Source organism: Chrysemys picta, chromosome 4, assembly GCF_011386835.1.
Source record: "Chrysemys picta bellii isolate R12L10 chromosome 4, ASM1138683v2, whole genome shotgun sequence".
NCBI classification, from domain to species: domain Eukaryota; kingdom Metazoa; phylum Chordata; order Testudines; family Emydidae; genus Chrysemys; species Chrysemys picta.
The window spans coordinates 27998985-28023426 of NC_088794.1; the positions used below are offsets into that span (position 1 = coordinate 27998985).

Here is a 24442-nt window from a genome sequence, read left to right on the forward strand (position 1 = left end):
TGTGTGGGTCCCTGTAGGGCTGTAACCCACCCTGCTCTCTCACCCTTTCGGGTCAGTCAAGCTTAGGGTTGCCAGTTTTGGTGCCAGGTGTTCCTGGAGGTTTCATCCCATAACATGATAAGCTTTAATTAAAGATTAATCTTTTTCTCCTGGAGACTCCAGGACAACCGTGGAGAGATTCCAACATCCTGATTGGCTGCTCACCCTTGCTTAGGGTTTGCAGATTAGACAGTGCCACACCTGATGGTAGGCCTCAGTGCTGCAAACTATCCCCCCAGGGTTCAGTTTTTAAACCTGAGTGATAGTACTGCAATGCTGTTTGGTTTGGCCTTGTTGTAACGTGAAACATAGGAATGTTTACATTTAAAAAAATAAGCTTTGAGTGGAATAGAAAACATGCGTATAGTTTATTTTAATTAACAAAGTCTAACATCCTGGCCTAAACTTCCTGTGTCTCCTTCTCACACTGACAAAATGCTATTTTTTTATCCCTGAGCCTGCAATTTGATTCGTGTGAGCAGACGCCTGCACAGAGCCCCCGAGAGGTGCAAGGTTCCAGCGATGGGGAACAGCTGGTAGGATCTAGGCTTTAGAGAGCTCCATCAGCGGGACCACTCAGGGAGGAACTCTCTGCGTGGCAGTAAGTATTTACACCATTGGGACACCGAGAATGAACAAATAGTGAGATGGAAGAGATCAGAAAAACGGCGACTGAGCAGTGATATTTAGCACATGCCTTGTTTGTTCCATAATGTTTGCTATTTTATATTTCATAGCTTTAAATATTACATTAAAAAAAACGAATAGGAGAAAAACATAGAGAGAGAACAGGTTTGCCCAGCCCTGCTTGATTATTTTACGTTAGGAATTTGTTTTTCATCTGACTCTCAGTCTCAAACACAATGGGAGAGGAGAGGATTTTTCATTGATGGTCATTAATCCTACCAGAAAAAGGTGTTCAGCATCCATTGTTTAACATTCTTATGGCAGATCCCTGGAAGTTAACTCTGCCCCTCCCCCGATCCCAAACCTCCAGTAATGCAGCTTTTCTTTGTCTGTGTCTTCTTCCCTACCCGAGCTGCTGCCACCCACCCCTTCTGAATCGGTTATCGGATGCAGCGTTAACAGCACGGGTCACAACTTCCGTATGAGTCACACACACACAAACCCTCCCTTTCCCGCTCGCCTTGGACAGTGGGGAGGGGGAGGAGAGAAAGATCTTCTCTTCCCCCCTACCCTGCCCTAGGAACAGCAGCTCAGCCGGGCAAATGACACCGCATTCCACCCTGCCGCCCGCGTCCGAGCTTGAAAAAACAAGTTTTTTTGTTTAAAAACAAAGCAGGTGCCCTCACTAAACGTTGCATTGGAGGAACAGCTGCTGTGTTCAGGAAATAAGGCAGGAAACCTGAGCAAGGAAAGCTAAAGTAAAGGTAATGTGCTCGCTCTCTCTCTCTTTTATTTGTGTGTGTGTATATATATATATGTATATATATGTATGTATGTATATATATATATATATCATTTAACATATAGTAGCTCCTAATGTTTGTTTATACTGTACTCTTTTTTTTCATTGATCTGGAAGGTGGAGTTGTTTCAACTGATTTAGCAACATTTTATCATTTAAAATAAAGCTAATCTAATAAGTATTATAATGGTTATTGTTAATTGTTGCAGACATTTTGCTTCTATGCCCTCTGTCTCTACTGCAGAGTCCCAGGCCCTACTTTTAGTAAAATAGTTACTATTTGTCCCATTCTGTCCCTTCAAAATGATCATGATTTCTGAAAAGATTGATTTATTATGAAAGGTTAAAAAACATGCACATGTGTAGTTTGGCTAAACAAAGACCAAGGCCCCGATTCTGCAAAAACCTTACACACATGCTGAACTTTACTACCATGAGTAGTTCCCCTGATTTCAAGGGACTGCTCACAGAACTAAAGTTAAGCACATGTGTAAATGTTTGCAGAACCAGAGGGAGGAGCACAAAGACCAGCTTCTATACATTTTTGGTGGGTGTGGGCATCAAAGAGAGAGTGGTACTGGGTGTGGAATTAAAACTAATGGGATGAGTTCCTCATGAGTTAAACAGAAAAATGCAAGATGGAAAAACAGGATGAAAATTCCAAATAGTGAGGTCTAAATGCCCTAGTCCCATGGGAAGTGGTGGAAGCTCCATCACACTGGCCTGGACAAAGAGCTGGAGAATACGCTGTAGGGAACAATCCTGCAATGGCCCAAAGGGGGTGGATTAGATGAGCCACCTTTTCCATCTTTAAATCTACAACTGTATAGAATTTATTTTAGGGTGTTTTTAGAGGGGGGTGGGATTGGGGGGCGGTTGGTGCTTCTTGAGAGCTGTGTTCCTCTCTGTCTTCCTAAATGGCCCTATTAGTAGCTCTCATACTTCAGGGTGCACATCATGGTGGATGGTCAGTAGGCACCCTTCAACTTTATTGTGGTAATGCCATAGAATTGGTGCACACCCTGCAATGAGGTCTGGATGGAGCCCCACTGAAGTCGGGGGTGGGGGCTTGCAGGGGACTCATTGCAGGATCGTGGCCTTACTGTGTAATTTTACACTACCAATATTTAGTGCAGAATTAACATCTAGCTATAGAAAATATAAACATACATAAACTTATGGAATTGTGCTCAATAATGTATTATATTATTTATTAACTATGTCTCTCAGGACCATATATCAACACAAGGCTTTACAAACAACCTTAAACACATGCCTAGCCCCAAAGAATCTGAGTATTATCTGCATATAAATACACATCTAATTATTTAATATCATTGTAAAATACATTGGTTTCCTGGATGATACAAGCTTTGGCCTATAGATGCCTTTTATCTGTCCTCAAGACAGGAGTTTTTATAGTGCGTTCGGTATATCCTCCCATCTTCTCCAATTACAGAGCTATACAGACGCCTCAGTATTCTAGATTCTTTATTGAACCAACAAAGCAAAATCCCAGTGCTTTTAATTGAGGAACTTCTTCATGCCACCTTAAAGGGAAGCTCCACCTTAACCCAGCCTGGATGGTGCTTGTCTGTCTATTATGCATCTCTTTTACTCCACAGGGTCATTTCTGGGATTTTGCTGTGTGATAACAGAAATCAGGATAGTGGGTGGAGGAGGAGGGCAGCAGGGAGCTGTAGTTATCTGTTCTGTGTTAATCTTCCAGCTGGGAAAGGGAGGGAGGTTTCCTAAGTGCGTTGGTGGGAGGGCATTTATTAAACATTGGAAAGCAGAGAGAGGAGGAAGGGGATTAAAGGGCGAGAGAAAGAGAGGGAGTTAGTGCCTGATTTTACAGGGGTCATCCATCTGCTCTGCCCTTTGGATGTAACAGTGAGCCATTTCACTTGCTTTTCTCTCTCTGTTCCTCCCCTCTCCCTCCCAGTTGTCTGTGTATCAAGGTCCCGGTGCATCCGTAATTATCCGGGTAATTATCCGGCAACGCTGCAAGGCTGCCCACCCCACCCCATATCATTCCAATCCATATCCAAGCTGCTAGGGCAATGGAGCTCAAGAATGTGGTAGAGACTGTGGAAAGCGGGGAACAAGATGCTATCCTCAAGGTGCTGCAGATCTACAACCAGGAGGTGAGTGTTGTGTTTTGCTTGACCTGAGCCAGTCCTCAGCTTTCCCTGTTTACGTGTCTGGGAGCAGGTTGGCTGGAGAAGCCATGCTGTGGGATTTCTGTGCCACCCAGCTGTCCCCGTCTGTCTCCTCTACCTACATCTGTCTGTGCATCGCTTCAATAAAACTGCCATTAAGCTGCTTAGAGGGTAAATCTTTTGTTTGTAGCTTCAGCGGTTCCTGCATGTTTTGACAGTGACTGTTCCTAAGCATCTAGTAAACATCTCCCCTTCCTGCTTCACCTATGTACTCGAAATAAAGCACTCAGGCTGGATTTTTAGCATCAAGGGTGCAAGGGAAACCTGGCAGGGAAATGAATTTCCATGCAGGGGCTAAATAGTGAGCGATAGAAAGGAGGAGCCCTTTATGGTAAAGGAAGGTTTGGAGGTAACATATGAGGCCTAAGGAGGAAGCTATGGATGGAGCAGAATTATTATGGCTCACAATTAAAGATAATTAAGGAAGCACTTTGACAGTAGAGATTTGCCACATATGCTTCATCTGAAAGTTGACGATAAGAGGAATCAAAAATAGGACGTGAAAAGAACAAACTGCTAGGAATGAGTGATTGCTGCTACCAGCTTGGAAATGTTTCAAAACATTACACGAATAGGCTCACATGACGTTTTCAGCCCAGGAACCAATACGCAAGTGCAGGTGAAATTCACTTCAAAGGAGTCACCTTAGGAATGAATTTGGCCCATCAGATCCTACATGACTCATTCTGCATCACGCGGAAGTAGGTGGAAAGTGAGCAGAGAAAGCTGCAAATATTGTTGCACAAGTGTCATTTTCCAGGAAAAAATTGTGCGTGCTACATCTGTTCCAACCGGGCAATTTTAATCCAGTGGAAGTCTCAATTAAGAAACAGTAGAACCCCATAAAAGTGACGTACAGCAAAAATAACACAAACCGTGGCAGATGAAATATAGGAGGAATTAAGACGCTAAGAGGAAATTTGAAGAGCATATAGCTAAACATAGCAGAACAAACACCAAGACATTTTTTGAGAATATATCGGAAGCCGGGGAGAGAGTTAGCAAGTCGGCTAGACTGTCAGGGAGCAATAAAGGAGGATAAGACATTGCAGAGAAGCTAAGACAATGTCTTTGTGTCAGTCTTCACCACAAAAGATGATGGGAGATCCCTGCCCCAGATATATTCTTTTCAACAAATGGGCATGAAAGGAAGTTAACATTAGGGTGCCTGAAGAATTCATGTCAGGCTGTTTAATAAAGATCTGGAAGACATTGTGAACAGTGGAGGAAGTCAAATTTGCAGATGACAGACAATTATGTAAGTCTCTCAAGACTTCAAAAGAATGTCAGGAATTCCTGAGGGACCCTACAACAGACCGGATCGCCAAAGCCCATTGAAGTAAATGGCAAGACTATCACTGACTTCAGTGGGTGCTGGATCAGATGCCAATAGGCAATTGAGCAACACGGGGGCAATAATAATTCACTGTGGACTGGTGCAAAGTGATGTACATTGGAAAGAACAATTTGAACTATTAATACATGTTGATAGGTTCTAAATCACTCTGGAAAAAATCCTAGGCCCTGTTTGTAGGCAGCACAATAAAAACATCTGGGCAATACACAATATTGGTCAAAAAAGATGTTGGGGAGTATTAAGAATGTGATGGAGATTAATAACAAAAATATGATAATACTGTTATGTACACTGATGACATCCTCGCCTTAAGCAGTGGATCAAATTCTCTGTTGGTGTAAATTGGGATAGTTCCATTAACTGCAATGGAGCTGTGCCAGTTTATCCCGGCAGAGAATTCAGGGCCTATTATAATCTGTATTGGTTACTGCATTGCCAAAGGATACAACAGAAATGGCAAAGGTCCAGAGAAGGATGACAAAAGTGATTAGGAGCATGGAAGTGGTTCCGTATGAAGAGAGGACAGAACTACACCTCTACCCTGATGTAACGCGACCTGATATAACATGAGTTTGGATATAATGCGGTAAAGCAGTGCTCCGGGGGGGCAGGGCTGCACATTCCGGTGGATCAAAGCAAGTTCGATATAACGCGGTTTCACCTAGACCGCGGTAAGATTTTTTGGCTCCCAAGGACAGCATTATATCGAGGTGGAGGTGTATTTGGTTTGGAAAGGGGACGTGAGAGTATATAAAATAATGAGTGCTATAGGACAGATCAGTCAGGAGCACATCCTTACCTTTTCTTGTCATAAAGGCCCAAGGGGTGAAATTCTCTGGCCTGTTTTATGCAGAAGGTCAGACTAGATGATCATAATAATCCCTTCTGGCCTTAAAATCTATGACTCTCTGATCCAGTGAAATTAAAAGGTAATACCTTTAAAACTGGTAAAAGGAAATGCTTTTTACACACACATTGCATAATTAACCTGTGGAACTCACTGCCACAAGATATAATTCAGACAAGTAGCTGAGGAGGGTACAAGGATTGGACATTTACATACCTAACAAGGATATCTGCAGTTACATTAGATAGGATAAAACATTTATAAAAGTCTTTAAACCCTCTTCTGTTGGGACATAAATCATAACTTCCCCCATGGAAATGTTAGTTTATAATTGTCCATTTTACCCTTTCCTCTGAAGCATCTATCCTTGGCCACTGTTGGAAGCAGGAGCTTCCGGAGCACTGGTCTGATCCAGTATGGCAAAGGTGGTGGGGAACGAGAGAAGGCTACGCCCACCCTCCACCCCTTGCCCATTAGCACAGGGTGCAGCCACAGTTCGGTGCTGTAGTGTTTTCCTTTAGCTGCTTCAGCAACCCCTGCCTGATTTGAATAGGATAATATGCTTTGAGACCTTGGAGTTACATAGACTGGGCTCATCTTGGTATCTGGCTCAAACCTTTGAATGATGCATCATGTCGAGGTATGAAAATTGTTTAGTTCTTTAAAAGATTGGATTTGAAATGCCATGCTTTGGATGTTCAAGAGGGATTCCTCTAATCCGTCTGCCATGGTGAGCAATGGGCCAAACCCTCTGATCCTTCCTTAGTTATTCCTTCCTTACTCGCTTAACACTCTTATTGATTTCAGCAGAACTTTGCTAGAAAATGACTGAGTAAAATCTGAATAAGACCCTTAGATTGGCTGTGTATTATTGAGAGACTACGTGAAAGGTACCAACGGGGTGAAAGTAACTTAAAGGACTTACCAGTATGCCAGAGTCCTGAGAGGGGGCGTGGCCTCAACCGGAAGAGGCGTGGCCTTTCACGATTTAACGGTCCTGATGCTCCAGCTGTGGCTGGGAGCCCCAGGGCCTTTAAATCACCCCAGAGCTACCAGCTGCAGAGGCTAAAATGACTTACCCGTAGTTTGAAAATCAAATCTATATACATATCTGGACAACAAGCAAAAAGAATAAATCAGAATTTATGGACATTATTACTATTCCTTATCATCATGCATCGCCATATCTTTACGTGGTCCTTTACAGACAATTAGAAGAAGACCCAATTCTCCGCTCCTGCTTCATCCCCTCTGTGCCACTCCTGGAGTGCAAAGGGAACACAGAGTTGTGCTAACAGGATAGCTGAGGATTCCCTTTGCATAGGGGAATCCTTGGGTGGCAGCAAGTTAGCCTAGGCAGCTTACCGCATCACGTGTTCCTGGGACCACCTTCTGGGTGCAGTGGGTGTGCCGGGGGGAGGAGGCATGGCAATCTTGGACTGACTGAACTGGCCTTAGAGCAGCTCTGGAGCTGCTCTAATTTGCACTGGAGACCAAAACAGTCCCCTTCTGCCTCCAGGAGTAGAGGCAGAGGTGGAAAGCCACCTGTGTCATTCCCCCCATTTCATAACACCTAAGGATCTGGCCCAGTGCCCCAGCTTCAAAGAGATGAAACGTAAACACATGGCTTCCTTGCACGGTTTATAAGAGTGAGCTGAGAAGAAAGGAATGTCTTGACTTAGTTTTGAGTAGTGTAGAGGACTTGACAGGAGCCATAGAGGTGGGGAAACATCAAAGCAACAGTGCCAGTAATTCTAGGTAGTATGTAAATGAAGTTAACCTGATTGTGAGGGAATGTAGGGACAATGAATTTCACAGAGCCAGATGTGGAAGAGTGTGTAAAGTTGGGGTTAGTTGATAAGGTTGAAGCAATGGAGGAGCAAGACACAACTTGAATGTGATGGAAACGATCCTGATGGACAATAAAATGGACAAATTCTGTGTGCCTGCCACTCAAAAGTTTAAAAAAAAAAAAAAAAGTCCAGTTTGTTCAGGAAAGGAACAGAATCATCCGGGGTAAGAAGGAGGCACTTTTAAGCTATAAAATAGGGTCAGGAGAGGAATGGAAAGGTTATAGAATGAAATTAGCTGCTTCAATGCTGACTAACGTACCTGGTTAAAATGCACCTCCAGTGATGCTGCAGATGCTGTAGCAGGTGTGCCGCCAATGAAATTCTGATCTATTGCCAGCTTAGCACTTGAAACAATGCTGCTGCATTCAGCTGCCATACAGAAGTGGTACCAGAGTTCAACAGTGAAGGGGTTAATCGTGCATTAAAATTGCCATGAAAACCAAAACCAGAGGGATGAAAAGCAGAGGCAAGATAAAACACGCATGTTTTCAGAGTGAAGGATGAGAGGCAGATGAAGGAGACCGTGGGGCTTCAGGGATGGCTCTTTGTGTTCCAGAAGAATAGGGAGTTCCCTAAATCATAGCATTGAGAGCCAAGAGCAAGACACAGACCTATACGCTTTATTGAGTGTATCTGAATTGCCTGGGATCCAAGGGGAGAAAATGACACGCTGAAGGGATGGGTCAGTGATCTTAAGTAATCCATTTTGAAGTCCCTAGACATCACCCAGCCTCCTCCCACTTTCGTGCAGTGTGCTGATTGTTTGCCTGGCAGTCTTTTACCCAGCTGTGATGCTGTATATTTTGTTTAGACTGTGGGATGAAGGATACATATAAAATTATATTGAAAATCAAGATCATGTCCGGAATAGCTAATCAAGAATTAGAAGATCTGAAAGCTGAGCAAACCAAAGGGTGGGGACAGGATCAATATGAGGTTAACGAAGGAAGTGAGAGAGGGCAATTTATGCGTCTATATTTTAAACTTTTGAAAACAAAGGCGCTGGATAGAAGCTAGTATAACAACTCTATTAAGGAATCCAGAGCAAATCGAGGAAACTATAGGACGTGGCAGTGGAGGAGATAATGGAAATATCACCAAGGAGAGAGAGTAGGGCCAAGACCTAGAATATTTAAGATGCAACAGGGTGTGTAAATTCTGAAGTGACTGGTGCCCACCTTAGGTGCCTTGTTAAGACCAAGAGCCTTCACCTAGCTGCCAAGCAGCCTTCTGTATTAGGTGTGGGATGTATCTCTTGCCTTCCCAGTTTGGGGAGGTGGTCCTTCCCAGCTTACATCTTTTTAAAAATTGTAGAAATAGAATCTTTCTCTTCAAAGAAAGATGTGCAAAATAGAAGCCTGCTTAGCTTCTGGCATGTTTTACAGCCAGTCCACGTGCATCAATGGGTCCTACAGAGCTGGATAAAGAGAGCAGAGTAAGGCTATGTCTAAACTAGTCTTCAGCTGGCATAGCTACATTGGCCAGGCATGTGAAGAGGTTTGATCCCTGACTGACATAGCAGAAGCCCCTCATGTAGATGCAGCTATGCCAACAAAACTGCATTTTTACTGGTGTTTTTCTCATGGGGAGTGTTTTTACAGTGTACAAAGCGCAGCTTTGCCAGTATAAATTGTGTCCACACTAGCAGCACTTTGCCAGTGTAGTGTGCTGACATTCCTATACTGGTAAAGCACTTCTAGTGCAGCCACAGTCTTAATGTCCATGTCACTTACAATGTTAAAAATACCTTTTTAGACAGATCTCAGACATTTCTGATCCAGTGTGAAGCGGCCTCGTGCAGTGTAAAGGTGCTGTACAGTCTGGGTGTGGTCTTTGTTCAGGGTTGCAAATAAGAAGGTAACTTATCAAAGTCCTGGGCTAGTTGCTTGCTTGGATATTGAAAGCATGGAGCAGTCCTTGTCAGCTGAAGCCCTTTGGATGGAGGGAACTGGGCTACAGAGTAGCAGAAGCTTTGCTGTTAGACTAAGAAACTGGAGGATGTGGTGGATCCCGAGAATCTCTTGGATACTGGCAAATTCCTAAACTTGCTTATTGAAAACCCGAACCAACTGAGAGGCCAAGGAGGAGAAGAACTAGCACTAGTGCTAAGCACTTCCTGATTATGACTATAGATATTAGCACTGACACACCGTGATGGAAGAAGCAAGAAGAAACTCAGGCATAAGTGGTGGAAAATATGTTCTGATACAGCCAGCTTCTAGTACCAACTTCTGCCACTGCTATGAGGGAGATAGAGAGCCTGGCTATGGAGGTAGCAAAGCAAAGCCCCGTAGAATTTTTCTAGACTGCAAACTCAGATGGCCACCACTCAACCCCAGAACACAGCACCTCTCCCTGCAAGGAATTGTCCTCTTAGTTCACCGAGACAATCACTCACATCCGGGATGGCCTCATAGGCCACAGAATAAAGAGTCAGAAGCAGCTTATTCTCATAAGAAATACCATTTCTCTACTTCAATCAAGGCACTAGACACTCAACACACCCACTCACACAAGCAAATACAAAACAATGACTCAAGCTGCGTTTCACCCGGGCCTGGAAAGAAGAAAAGGAGAGAGAGAGTTTGTTGTTGTTGTTTCTATATTTAAGTGCTTGGGAAGTGCTCAGAAACAACCACACAGCAGTGGGAGACATATAGGTATCACAATGGACTTTAGAAAAGAATGGATTTATTGGCAACGCTGGACACAAGCCTCTCCTACATGACAGCTCTCATCCCTACTCATCTGTTCTTTCCATAACTCTTCATGTTGTTTTATAGAGTCATGGATTTTAAGGCCAGAAGGAACCATTGTGATCATCTGCCTGACCTCCTGTGTAACACAGACCACAGAATTTCACACAGTGATTCCTGCATCAAATTTAACAACGTGTGGAAATGTTTGTACCCAGTACAAGTCAGAAACCCATGGCCGTCAGCCTAAGAATCCCATGCTGTAGGTTAGCCAGCTAAATGGGGAGCTGCAGGTTCCACGAGGATCAAGCCCAGGACCTTGTAAAGCAGACATGATACAGGAACCACCTGCATATACAGATTGCTAAGGGATCTTAAAACTCCACAGAGAACAAAAGAGAAATTCATTTTTGAGGTGTCATCCTAAAAAGGTATTTACGTTTCAGTAACCTAAAAGAAGGAACATGCAGTGAAGGGATGAAACTTGTTAATGGTACAAAACTAGAGCACCTGTAGAAGATCGGGGGCTGATCAGTACAAATATGCCTGTTAATAAATCTCAGAATGGCTTGGACAGACAAGGAGCGAGATCAGGGCAATGGAGAGAAATGTGAAATAATGAGGCTTAGATTTAAGAAGGATGTCACACAAAACCGTGGAAGGAATGGCAGGAACATGGAGTGGAAGGAGGGTTAATGGGATGGATGGCAGGAAGCAGAAGGAGGATGGATGACATGGAGCAGAGAAGTGTCTGAAGAACAGTCTGGGTGTGTAAGTGGTCATTTAAAATGTAATGCAAACTCCAGGAAGCAGGGGTCTGATCCAAAGTGCATTGAAGTCAGTGGGAGTCTTTCCATTTACTTCAGCAGCTTTTGAATCAGACCCTAATTGCAACCATATATAAAGGACTTGTAATGGTATATCCAGTTCATGTGACTCCTGCTCCCCCCTGTTGCTTTTGTTAATTTGGCTGGAAACATGCCTTGTGGACTGCCTGCGGGTTGGCTCTTTGAACATATATAACCCTGGGTAACAGTTTTGCAACAGAGTGCTAGCAGAATTGTCTCCTAGGCATATAAGTATCTTGCCTCTTTCAGTCGCTCCTACGTGGTGCTTCAGAGGAAGGTGAAACTCTCCATAATGAGTCTAGTCAACTGTGCTATACCGTGGGGGGAAATGATTTTCTGAACTTTGCAAGCAATCCTGATTTCTCTGTTAACTTTTTGCCTGGTTCAGTGACTTCAGCTACTTGTGTTCTACTTGTTGATGTAAATATCTTAAACCCTTTTAATAACTTCTGATAAACATTGCCATACTGATTTCCTGCAGCAGTGAGTTCCATGAATTGGCTCTTCTCTGCAAGAAGAATGATTTCCTTTTTCATTGCTGCCTTTCAGTTCAATGACTGGCCCGTAGCTCTCATATTATGTGTCTGGCTGGGTAGAAGCAGCCCAATGGCTGTCCCTGAACCATTCCTTGTATCCTGTAGAGCAAATTTATTTTCTCATTTTGGTTTTTGCCTCTTGAGACTAGTAATTTCTGGTTTGTTTTCACAGAAGTCTCAGTGTTTCACCTTTGAAGATGAAGAGCGGGAGGAGAGGAAGGTATGTCCTTTGTTTCTTACTATGGCCATCCAGAGGTACCTGAATGCAGAGCAGTGAATGCCAAAGGGCTTGGTGAGAGATGGCAAATCCCAGAGAGAAGCTAGTGCTCTCTCATTGGGACTAGGTCACTGATGGAGGAGCATTGAGTTAGAACAGTGGTCCCCTGAGTCAGTTTGTCAGCAGTGTCCATTTCTGATCCGGGGCAGGTTCTACATAGCACGATGCCACGTCTATTGTCCCTCTTCTTCCTCCCCAGGGCCACGCAAGTTATTCCTCAGTGCTTTTTCATAAGACGTCTTTTATGGTTTTTGATAATTAGTGTGAAAAAGCTATTGCCTCAATCTCTTATTTCAGACATTGGAATAGAAAATCACTCTCTGTCTGTCTCCTCTGACAGATTGCCTGCACTCTCTCTACTTTGGATTTGGATACACACCCTACCACACTCCTGCCACCACCCCTACAGGTAGACAAATGCCCACCATGTGCATGCATGTACACACGGCCACACAAACATCACCTAAATAGACATACCATACAGGAAAACGCTTGCCACCTATACTGACACACAAACCAAAGTCATGCCTTTAACTCCGCCGCAGTCAATGAAATTATGCCAGAGTTGAATGTGGCCTTCAGAATGTAATATACACAGAGGCACACACCTGCCACCACCCAGGTAGCCAGAAAAATACTCTCCACCTGCATAGACCCTTTATCTACAGTGGAGAAATGTATTGTGGTACAAAATGATTGTACCTCCTCAGTCAATGGAAATGTCTTTTGTGTCTACACACAGAAGTGTTCCATAGATAGAGGGTGAGAAATATGCCAAATACCCTTGGATTTTGTAGCAGTAAGCAACGATGAATCCTATGGCAAAGAGCTTTTAAAAGGAGCAATCTGATTAACCAGAGACGACCCCTTACATGCATCACCCTGCCTTACAAAAGGACAAAACAGTATTAGGACCCAATGGAGACTCCAGCTACCTGCAAGAGAGCAGCTACGCCATTAGAGAGGCCCAACTTCCCTCTGTGGAGTTTTGATGCTACACTATTTGTCAGGGAAGGGGGGGTGTTTTTACACTAAATGGATTTTATAGCCTTAAAAATATACAATATAAAAAAACTCCAGTGCTTCAAGAACTTCATCAAAAGTTGGGTGGCAGAAGGATCCTGACTTTGAAACTCTTATCTTGCAACAAAGCATGAAGTGATCATATATCCATTATTCTTCATAAAGGCTATCTCTGCAAGGCCCCCTCCTCATTTAGTTCACTTTGGATCATCCCCAGAAAGGCTTAAGATTTACTGCAAAACCCCACTGATGCATGCCCCATAGATCCACAGTCTCCAAAATTCACTCACATGGCAGATGACTGTCTCACCTTCACCTCTCATCACAGATTGAATGGCAGCGAGTGAGCTGTAGTAAGGTCTTCTCTTACTGTGGCATCATTACTTATGCAACATATGCAGAACATTTACTAGTGTCATATGAAGTGTTACACATTAAAACAAAACTATGCAGGGTTGTACCTTTGCTCTTCTTGCTGTTTTGTTTTCTTACTCGCTGATCTGCAAGATGTCAGCAATTCACAATGGGACAGATCCTCAGCTGGTGTAAATCAGTATTGATTGAGCTATCCCAGTTTACCCAGCAGGGAGTCTGGGCCAATGAGTCTCCTAGTCATTGGTGAGAATTAGTGACATTCTACGATATCTAAACCTTCTGAGATATTTTCTCTTCTCCCCACCCTCTTCTCAGCCCAGCTAGATCCTCCATCCTTCCCTTAACCTTGTATTATCCTTCCCTCAGTTCCTTCAGCCTGCTCCCCCATCCACAGTATCACCTGCTCTCTGACCTTGAGACTCCCATTACATCACCCCCCCCACCTCCAATTTTGTACTCCTTTCCATGCATTATTTCTAGATGTGGGTCAGAACCCACACTCTGGAGCCAAATGCCCTTGAGCTTTGGAAAGTTCACGTCTTGATCTGAACTTTATGGTAGGCCCATCTCTAGATATTGCTTATCTGTTTCAGCGTGGTGCATTACACAGTGCCCACTTGTGAGAACAGCTGTTGAAATGTCAGAACTAAGGCATTGTTTGCCCTGTCTTCATTTTTCCCTTCCAACTCCCCAGAAAATGGCCCAGCTACTGATCAAGTTCCTGGAGAGAGAGCTCCAGCCCTCCTGCCAAGTCACATGTTTGGAAAGCATCCGCATCCTGTCCCGGGACAAAGGCTGTCTTGACCCCTTTACCACTGGGGAAGGCCTGCAAACCTTGGCCAGACACGCTGGCATTGATTACTCAGAGGAGCTCATTCGGGAAGTCCCAGACCTAGATGTGATCCTGGAGGCCCTCAAATGCCTCTGCAACATCGTCTTCAGCAGTCCCCGGGCACAAGAGCTGACGGCTGAGGCCCGGCTCGTGGTGGGTCTTACGGAGCGCATCAAACTCTACAATGAGAAGAACCTCCCCCATGAGGTCAAGTTTTTTGACCTGCGTCTTCTGTTCCTGCTGACAGCACTGAGGGTGGACATCCGGCAGCAGCTGGCCCAGGAGCTCAGGGGCATCAGCCTGATGACAGACACCCTGGAGCTGACACTAGGGGTGAAATGGCTGGACCCCCATGAAGTAGCCACTGAGGGGAGCCCTCCCCTGCCCCTGCCACGCCAGGAGACAGAGCGTGCCATGGAGATCCTTAAGGTGCTCTTCAACATCACATTTGACTCCAGCAAGAGGGAGGTAGATGAGGTAAGTTTCCCAGAAGTCACTGCCCATGCCTTGGTTTGATTGTGGTTTTCCACCTCCACTTAGCAATTCTTCCCTGTTGCATCTGATGTTGGTGCAGCCTCCAGTCTGTGGACTCACAGTTACATACACACATGTAGGAACAGAAACAGCCCATGGGGCCTTCACTTCTAGAACAGTTTGATGACAACTCTGCTGTCTCTGCCCTATAGACTGTTAACACTTAACAAATTATAGCACTTTAAAAACTTACTTTTTGTAATCTTTCTTATGACTAAAAATAATTTTTGTGCTGGAAGAGGGCAAAACGCTCATGTAACTCGCCCTTGAAATGGCCAAGTCCTGGCCCTTTTCCGCCTTCTATATTAGCTAATGGGTGTGATGGAGGTTGCCGATGGCTAACTCTTGGGAATGTCTGTGGCCTCTGCTGGTCCCTGGATTAACCATGTAGTGTGATAGAGGACTTGGGAGGGATATGGAGCAAGATAAAGGACAAGCAAGTGTATGAGTGGGGCAGGAAGCCGAAAGAGAGTTTTGGGGACATTGCCATGATTTGTATCTTACTCCACTTTACCAAGATTTGGTTGTTCTTGGTATCAATGTACAGAAGTGTTCTGTTCCCAAAACAGCAGTAGAGCGGCAGAACGGCAAACAGACTCTGGGATTTCAGGGACTGCAGAAATGTGCTTCCCTTTCATAATCAGGTTTCTTGTTTTCTGTTTTGGGGCCAGGAAGATGCTGCTCTGTACCGACGCCTGGGCGCTCTCCTGCGTCACTGCCTGATGATTTCAGCTGATGGAGAGGACCGGACAGAAGAATTTCATAGGTGAAGATCATTATCCTGGCATAAGACTTGAACCCATATAACCTTCTTACCCAGAGGAGAAGGTGCTACTATCTAAGCCATCCTGACACTAAGGATCAGATTCTGATACCCTGACTCATGCTGAATGGTACCTTTCTCTACAAGCACACCTCTAGCTCGATATAACGCTGTCCTCAGGAGCCAAAAAATCTTACCGCGTTATAGGTGAAATCACGTTACATCAAACTTGCTTTGATCCACCGGAGTGCGCAGCCCCGCTCCCCCGGAGCACTGCTTTACCGTGTTATATCCGAATTCATGTTATATCAGGTTGCGTTATATCGAGGTAGAGGTGTAGTCCTGCTGAAGGGAATGGGACAACTTGTCAGAGCAAGAATTGCTCACCAACTTGAAAAAGGTCTTCACAATCTGGCCTTAAATATCTAACCATATCCTGAGTCATGTTGTGCAACTGACATTGACAATTGTCATTAGAGAGAGAGCTGAGACCTCCCAAAATCAGGTCATGTTTGACCTTTGTGTGCACACCCTTTGATTAGTTTGGTTATAGAAGAGTCCACTTGCAGGTCCCAGCAAATGATAGTTTTTGATCTTACCCTCCGGTGCGTCATATTGCTAGAATTTAGAAATTAACTTGCTCCTTGGAGAGTAAAAGAATCTGCATTAACACAGAGCCTTGGTTGTCTCTTTGTTCCTCCTCTCCCTGTATGTTCAGCCACACAGTTAACCTCTTGGGCAACCTCCCACTCATGTGTCTGGATGTCCTGTTGACCCCGAAGGTGCGGCCAGGCTCGCTTGAGTACATGGGCGTCAACATGGATGCAGTCAGTGTCCTGCTGGATTTCTTAGAGCGACGACTTGACAGGGTAGGTAGAGGAGATGCTGTTCAGAGTTTTTCATTGCACCATCTTTCCATGCAGTACCTTCTCTTCTCACTGTAGGGCAGATTTGGCCCTCCATCCCTGACAAGCAGAGCTACTTTTTCCATTTAAAAAACCCCAGAACACCTCACGAGGAGACCACAGGAATGTCAGCAAGTGATGTCTGGTTTGGAATTCACCAGAGTAGTTTGTAGCTATACCTTTAATAGAAGTGGCAGATATTTTCCTGACAGAGGCAAAAAATTATGGTTGGTGTTTGACTAGGTTCACTGGTTGACTGGACAGTAGGGTGATTAACTTGTTGATTAAAAAGTAATAGATTTATTGGCTGTTTGCATGGCAAGATTCATTGGATGGGAGTTGGTTGACTGACTGATCAGGGTGCTGAACCGCTGATTGAATTGGAAACCCTGGAACTTGTTAGTTACTGGTTGTGTTGGTCAGCTGTTTGGATATGACAGTGTGAGTTTCTGTACAGTAGGCAGTTGATTGATTGGTTAGCTGTTTCTTTCCCGTGACTAACTCAGCAGATCTGAGGACTGATTGTCACCAATCTCACTTTGAGGTGGAGGGCTGGTGGAGTTTTTGTGGGCTTCATTAAGGCAGATCATTGGGATTAACACCCAGTCCCTCCCGCCCCCCCTCAAATTCCTGGATTTACTACTCCAGCAGCTTAATCTGAGTTTTCCCTGAAGCCAAAAATAAAATTGTTTTTAAGTTCTCAGTTCATTTTCGACAGAAAGGTGTTATATGAAGCAAATCTGTTAAAAACGTCACCAACTCAGCAGAACATTGGGTGTGGTCTTCAATCTCTAGAAATACTTTGAGAGCTTTTCTGAGCGTGGCTGCATGACTTCCCAGCTCTCTCTGCTGTCACTCCTGTGTTCCAGTGTGCTTCTGGCAGCCCCTTGCCATATAGCGAATGCAGAGAGGCTGCCAGCTCTGAGCACTGACACAGTGGGAAAGCTGCCGTGACACAGAACTGGAATCCTCAGTCCTCATTTCTTTCCACGCAGGCCTGCGCTTTTGGGATCTGTCTCTGCTAGGAACTGGACAATGAGAACTACGTTAGCTTGTGATGACCTGTTGTTGTTTCTTCTGGGCTCTTTCACAGGGTCACAAACTGAAGGAGACCCTGACCCCTGTGCTGAACCTGTTGACAGAGAGTGCCCGTGTCCATCGCCAGACGAGGAAGTTCCTCAAAGCTAAGGTACCGTGTTGGTGTAGGGAGAATCCAAATGATACTCATTCCTGATTCCTCTGAGGTGAGAGAAGAATAATACAAACTTTATGGATACCACCAGCCTCCAAACAGATACCCCTCTCTCTCCGTATATAGATTCTGCTATCCAAGGCTATGAGCCCCACAATACCTGCAACGTTTGCCTACACGCTTGCCACACTCCCAATAGTTTATTCATTTATTTAATCTGTAAATTGCATTGTGGCACAAAGGTATTCTGGAAATCCCAGTGCTGTTCCAGCTTCATCCCTCTTGCTGTGGCTTTGCAGGTGCTGCCTCCGCTGCGGGACGTGAAGAATCGCCCCGAGGTGGGGAACTTGCTGCGGAACAAGCTTGTGCGCCTGATGACTCACATTGACACCGACGTGAAGCACTGCGCAGCCGAGTTCCTCTTTGTGCTCTGCAAGGAGAGCGGTGAGTAACGAAAATGTCACAGGACGGATGAGATCCTCTGGGATCTTAGTGCCAGGGAGGCAGGGCATGGAATCCAATTTCTGGTCAAAGCCAATTAGAGTTTACACCACATCAGACCTTCCGAGGCTAGAGGACACACCTTGCCACCTCTCAGACACGCTTTCCAGACATTCGGTGCTTGGGGTAGGTAGTACAGGAGTGCACTGTGGGAAGGCGGAGTTGCCAGTGGTCAGTGAAACACTCTGCAAGGAGACAGCTCCTTCGCACCTCACAGACACACTGGGCATTCAGACCTACTGTCAACAGATGCAGCTCCACTGATCCATTGTTCAGCCCTCCCAGTGTGGGGAGTCAGATGATAAATCTGGTTTTGTTTGCTTTACCCTCCACTCTGCTGTCAAAAAGTCCAGGGGAAGAATTGGTATTAGGGGATTTTGTCTGGGGGAGGAGGACCCGGAGCTGAACTTGCTGCTTGAGCACTCAGGAGCAGTGTATTGACTATCAGTGCCACAGTCTGCATTTCCACCTGCCTCTTCCACATGAGGATTTATTCAGTGGCTGTCCATGCTGGCTGGTGCCTCTTGTTTAAAACTGGTCACTTTCTCTGTCACTCCAGCCTGTCCCCAGGAGGGCTGGTGGGCAGCACAAGGATGTGCTGACTCTCGTGTCTCTCTCCCCGTCAGTGTCGCGATTTGTAAAGTACACAGGATATGGCAATGCAGCTGGGCTCCTGGCAGCACGAGGCCTCATGGCAGGAGGGCGGGCAGAGGGAGAGTATTCTGAGGATGAAGACACGGACACAGAGGAATACAAGGAAGCTAAGCCCAAGTAAGGACCCCTTTCCCTACACCACCTCTTCCCACAGTCCCTCTGTCCCTACATGCTCACAAATCCTTTCTGCATGCCTGGCTTGTGCTCACGAGCTCCCTTTCCCATCCTGTCCCTATGCTCTCACCTACCCCATTACCCACTTTTCTCACCCTATTCCTTTCTGCTCTTCCCCATCCTCTCCCTGCATCCCCCTGCCCAGGGCTTCACCCACTCTCTCCTCCTCACTACTCACTTCATTTGATGGCATTTCATCCAAAAATTACCTACTTCCGACTCCAGTGCCTCACCCACCTTGGGAATGGCTCCCTTTGCGTGACAGCTGCTAGTGTGCCCGTATCCACTCACCGGCAGTAGGGCACGTCATCTACAGTGGAACAGATTCCCTTATTGCACCACTCCGGAGGGGCATGGAGATGGGGTAGCGTGTATAATGAGGGTTGGGTTAGAGCTCTGGTCAGACCCACCTCCAGCTGCTGGGTCCCTGTCTGCAGCCAAAGTGAATCAAAGTGAATGTGTTCCTCTCTCTCCTCAGCAGTGCTTAGCTGTGATGGGGTGGACAGAGGGGACTCTCCAGTCCTACTGAGCTCTGATTGAACCTAGGATTGGCCATGTCAAATCAGGCCATTAGTCCACTAATTCTGGAATCACATGGACCACATGTATGTGGAAGAGGAGGGAGGTGAGGTCTCTACAGATGGAGGCCTCTGGAAGAAAGTGACGAGGAGAGGGTGTATTCCCACTCTGGTGGCCAGAGAAGGACGGGAGGGCTTTGCAGGACTTTCCTACCGAAGGAGAGTGGGGGATGATGCAGTGGAGCATGGGCAAGTGTCAGGAGCACCTGGCTCTCCTCTGTGATACCACCAGCACTAGTATCCCAAGGAGAGAAGAGAGCATGTGCTCTGTGGCCAGCTCTGCTCTCGTGCTATTGTAAACTCATAGACGCAGCCTGCTTTTCAATTAACCTGTTTCTCTCTTCTGTCTCTTTTTCTCTCTCTACCTCCTATTCCCATTATTGCATTCAGCATTAACCCAGTGACAGGCCGTGTGGAGGAGAAGCTCCCCAACCCCATGGAAGGGATGACTGAGGAGCAGAAGGAATATGAAGCCATGAAGCTGGTTAACATGTTTGACAAGCTGTCCAGGTATCAGAAGAGAGAACGGAGCGTGCGCGGTTGTGGTTTGGGGATGCAGTGGGAATGCACTAGAAGAAAAAGTCCTGGCTAATATAGGTCAGACACTGAGATTGGGGAGACCCAGGTTTGTCATAGAGTCATTACTATGGCAGGTCAGTGCAGTAGGATAGTCTTAATGGGAACACAACTACGTATATGCCTTGAGGAGGAGGGGAATCCCAGCTCCATGCAGTGAGTGTTTGGTTGCAGTCCAGGGCCCTGGAAGGTCATAGGGGATGGACTTGGGGTGATTGCTGGGAAGATTTAACACATGAATAAATTAACAGAGCTGGATTCTGTTACCCCAGCAAAAGGAGTTCAGGGGCCTTAGCCAAACCTCACTGAGACAGCAACAGACTAAGAAACTGCCACATAATGTGTTCTCCACCTCCCAGTGCATCGGGAGTTGTCACCTCACCAGAGTTCAGCCTCGGAGTTCTCTAGCAGATGGTGGCATTGCCCCTGGGTGGCTGCTGGTAGGAAGTAGCATTTCAGCCACAGATGGCAGCCAGTGGCACCAATTCTCCTTCCCCACAGGAGAGCCTTCTCCAGTAGGCGCTCATCCATCATTAAGGGGCACTGCAGACAGGGGTCCGGGATCTACCTAGAGAGTTCAGAAGGCACCGAGATGGGAAGGAAAAGGGCAGCTCATTTAATGCTGATAGCACATGTGTGTCAGAGAGAGAGAAACTCATCCTGGTGCCAGTCCTAACATTACACTACAGTGGTTCAGCTAGTACTCCCTGCCTCTGCCCAGTGCTACTCCGGACGGTGCCAGAAATGCCCAGGAGATTCTAGAACCCAACCAGTGTAGCAGGAGCTTAGAGTGGCGGCTCCTGGGATCTCCAATGCTAATTCCAACATGACTGGGGTTCTGGGCCCCTAGTACACCCTGCCCCAGGGGCTGCACTCTTCGGGTTGCTTGAGAAAAGGCATCAATCCATTCCTTGGACTTGATTTGCTGGGCTGTGGGATTCTCTCTGCTGCCTTTTGGAGCTTTGCAAGTGGAAGTACAGAGCTGGATATTCAGAGGTGGGGAGCTCAGTGTGAGTTGTGGATGCCCAGAACTTCTGAAAATCAGCCCCTCGTTCTTTTCACAGGTTTATTCCTTCCTTGGGTGCATGGGAATGTTGTTGCTGGAACCAGGCCTGTTTCTTTAACTAGGGGGCCTCTACTGCGCTGGTATCCCACAAAGCATTCTCCCTGGCTGCCATCTAGAGGTGCCCACAGGTCCCTCAGAGTGCTCAGCGATGTGAGCGTTCCCCAGTCTCCCAGTTCTGTAGCCCCTCCAGAAACATTATGTGGTTTCTCCTGGGAACTCCCTTTGCCAAACTAACTCTGCTCTTTCCCTCCATATTGCAGACAGCAAGTCATCCAGCCAATGGGGATGACACCAGGGGGCAATCTCACCTCTCTGGAGAACGCTGTGCATGAGCTGGCAGAGGAGAGGTCATCGTCTGACTCTGACTTGGGGTTGGACTGATTCACACCTCTCAAACCCCCCTCCAAGGACTGTGGGCTCTCCACTCTCCCTCCAGAACTGGTGCTGCATCCAGAGGATAGTACTGAGTGAGGACTTTCCCAGTGGGATCTGAATCAGGACTGGAGTCCACTGCCCAGACAGATAACAACCACCTCCTCTCTGGTCCCATAACCACCTCTCCTTTCCCAAAGAGCTCGCCACAGCTTGGTTTCATCTTGGTCTCTTTCCCTCCGTGTCCCTGAGGATCTCACACTCCAACCCAAGCCCAGGATTGTCCAGTAGGACTTTTATAAAGAAAGATTGGGAAGGGGGAGGAGGGAATATCTTCTTACACCAACTGGGTCCAGTAGCATGTGGAGCATTGTGTGCGCTGACTTCTGTGTAGGCACATCACTGTGTGCGCATCTGAGTGTTTTTATGGGGTGTGGGTGTGTTTATAGTATGTGAGGCACTTGTGCAGCGTGCATACATTTGTAAGGGCACACAAGGGTATGCCTATGTCAGAGAACATTTGTGGGAATTTGGGAACATGAGATGTGTGGGAATGTGTATGTATAAGTGGAGTATATGCCTGGGACATACGTGTAATGATTAGAAGAGTGTGGGCATTACATGTTTGCATACTGATGGTATGTACTTGTATGGGTGAGCCTGGGTATATTGGGTGTATGCAATTGTATATGTACAGATGGGCACGTCAACGTGTAATATTTAGATATACATATAGATAATATTTGTGGGCGTGTGAGGGGTGTATACATGAGTGGCTGTGGAGCGTACAGGTGGGAATGTGAGTGTAATTTTTAAGCACATCTGCCTGTCGGGACTCATGTTAGGATACATGTGCTGTGTGGGGAGCACATGTGGGGGTATGAGAATATAGCTCTTGTGAGAAACTTTCAGCACTCACACTGACTGCAGGACTGACATTTGCAGGTGACTGTTTGCCAGCAATGCTTTGATTTGTAGTCTATAGCACTGTGCAGTGTTCCTGTTTCCACTACCCTCAGTTTTCTGGACTAACTTCTCCCATTCTGCTTTCTGAACGAAAGGCAGAGACCCTTGTGTAGTTTCCTGCTGAATCATCTGCTTCAGCTCCCACAAATCCCCAGCTCTTTGCACTCCCAGGCTGGTATCAAATCCCCTCCTGCACTCTGGTGTAGACTTTTCTGTTTAAAGAAGAGAAACTATCTTCCAATTTGTCTCCTGTACCAAGAGTTTCAGAACATATTAGCACAAATAGAAAGAATTACACTAGAATAAAGGAAACCTTCTGACAGACGAGTGCGTGTCAATGATTCATCTGAGTGGTGTCACAACTCTAAGCAAATAAGAAAATGGCCAGTGTTTCTGGGGGTCTGTCATATAGCCATGATCATTCCAAACATTAGTTTTATTCCCAAATAATAGGCTATATTAAGAGACAGTTAAGGCTGAAACTAGCTCTAGTTTCAAAAAAACCAAATATATCACTGAATGTTTAATTTGAAACATCTAAGCACCTGAGATTCAGGAAATTCTAAGTTAGGATTTTACTAACACCCTTAACTCTGCCCCCCATCCCTCGCCACATGTACTGTGGCTATAGGAGCATAAGTATTCCAATTACTTTTTAAATGGTTGTAATTATTAAAAATAAGTAATAGAGTCCATGTATGTTAGTTCCCTTTTCTGCTCTGTGTAGAATATCTAAGGGCATATACTGAATTGCAGAATGAGGTTTTCAGCTAGTGTTTGTGGAGTGGACCTGGGCAAAATGGTTACCTGCTTGTATGTAGATAGTGGGGTTTCTGACCCATATTGAATGAGAGAGTAGGTTAAGCATAGTGGTGTTTCTCTCCTGTACAGAGAGGATGGACAGGAAGGGTTGGGCCTTGTGGCTTATCGCTGAACAGGTTGTGGTCCAGGAAATCAAGGTAGTGTTGGAGCCCTGGCGGGCAGAAGTGCAGCTGTGGAGGGCGGTTGGGGGGGACTGGAGAATTGGGGATTTTTTCTAAAAATGTCTCCTACTGTGAATTTTTAAGGGGAAAAAAACAATTCTAAATATACTTAGCAATTGGTTTACATTTTAAAGGCTGTTTCTGCAAGGGAAAAAGGCTAGAGATTTACTTCTTTAAAAATGCATGTTTAGTTCTTCACCTACTGAAGAACTTTGTGGAAGTTCTTAAGGAGTTTAAAAGGAGAAAAAAAATTGAATAACTCAAAAATTAATCCACTAATCTTCACTAATAGACAGCAGGTTCCCTGAGGAGAACAGGAGAAATCAAGTGTGGAGATTTTGGGCCAAGCCATTTTATTGTATTTATTTTTCTAAGATAGAAGTTGGCAAAAAATAATAGTAAACTTTCAGTGCAAACCTCTGATCTTGTTAGATCTGGCAGAAACCTTGCCTGCTCAAGGAATTAAAGAAAAACATGGTGTATTTTACTCACCTCTCGCCCATTTCCTTGTTTTCAAATTCCTCAGAAATAGGCCATGTTTAAAACTCAATCTTGTAATGGACTTAGGCACTGATCCTACAAAAGCTCCACACATGTGCTCAACATTAAATATATGAGTAGTCCCACTGACTTTAATAGGGCTGCCTATATGTGTAAATCTTGTGTATAAGGTTTTGCAGAGTTGAGGCTCAAGTCAAGAAAAGCACCTTTGACGTGTATAACGAAATACGGTTGAGAAGCAACATATGCTGTTTTGTAGTAAAATGTTAACTGTGTACAAATGGGCAGAACTCCAGCTAGGCTAAGTGTCTGGTGCGCTGCAAAGTGAAAGAAACACTTCTGC

The 24442-nt window shown here is 45.5% G+C and overlaps 1 protein-coding gene across 3 annotated transcripts; it reads left to right on the plus strand.

The window, feature by feature from the left end:
• Positions 1 to 110: 110 nt before the first annotated feature.
• RIC8A (RIC8 guanine nucleotide exchange factor A) lies at positions 111 to 22937 on the plus strand. Of its 3 annotated transcripts, none has more exons than XM_008176908.4 (12): positions 111 to 640; positions 1079 to 1430; positions 3414 to 3615; positions 12000 to 12047; positions 14197 to 14811; positions 15540 to 15634; positions 16350 to 16500; positions 17630 to 17725; positions 18028 to 18172; positions 18856 to 19000; positions 20026 to 20145; positions 21538 to 22937. In XM_008176908.4, the coding sequence occupies exons 3-12, from the start codon at positions 3532 to 3534 to the stop codon at positions 21656 to 21658; spliced, it is 1620 nt and encodes a 539-aa protein (XP_008175130.1). In that variant the 5' UTR covers positions 111 to 640; positions 1079 to 1430; positions 3414 to 3531; the 3' UTR covers positions 21659 to 22937. The 3 variants fall into 3 exon arrangements, with proteins under 3 accessions (XP_008175130.1, XP_065447932.1, XP_065447931.1); XM_065591859.1 differs by having other exon boundaries at positions 501 to 640; positions 1340 to 1430; XM_065591860.1 differs by lacking the exon at positions 1079 to 1430 and having other exon boundaries at positions 494 to 640.
• The last annotated feature ends 1505 nt before the right edge of the window (positions 22938 to 24442 follow it).

Coding starts and splice junctions, on each gene's coding strand:
- RIC8A (XM_008176908.4), top strand. CDS start 3,532: ATGGAGCTCAAGAATGTGGTAGAGACTGTGGAAAGCGGGGAACAAGAT. Junction 14,812..15,539: donor GCAAGAGGGAGGTAGATGAG/GTAAGTTTCCCA, acceptor TTTTGGGGCCAG/GAAGATGCTGCTCTGTACCG. Junction 17,726..18,027: donor GGAAGTTCCTCAAAGCTAAG/GTACCGTGTTGG, acceptor GTGGCTTTGCAG/GTGCTGCCTCCGCTGCGGGA.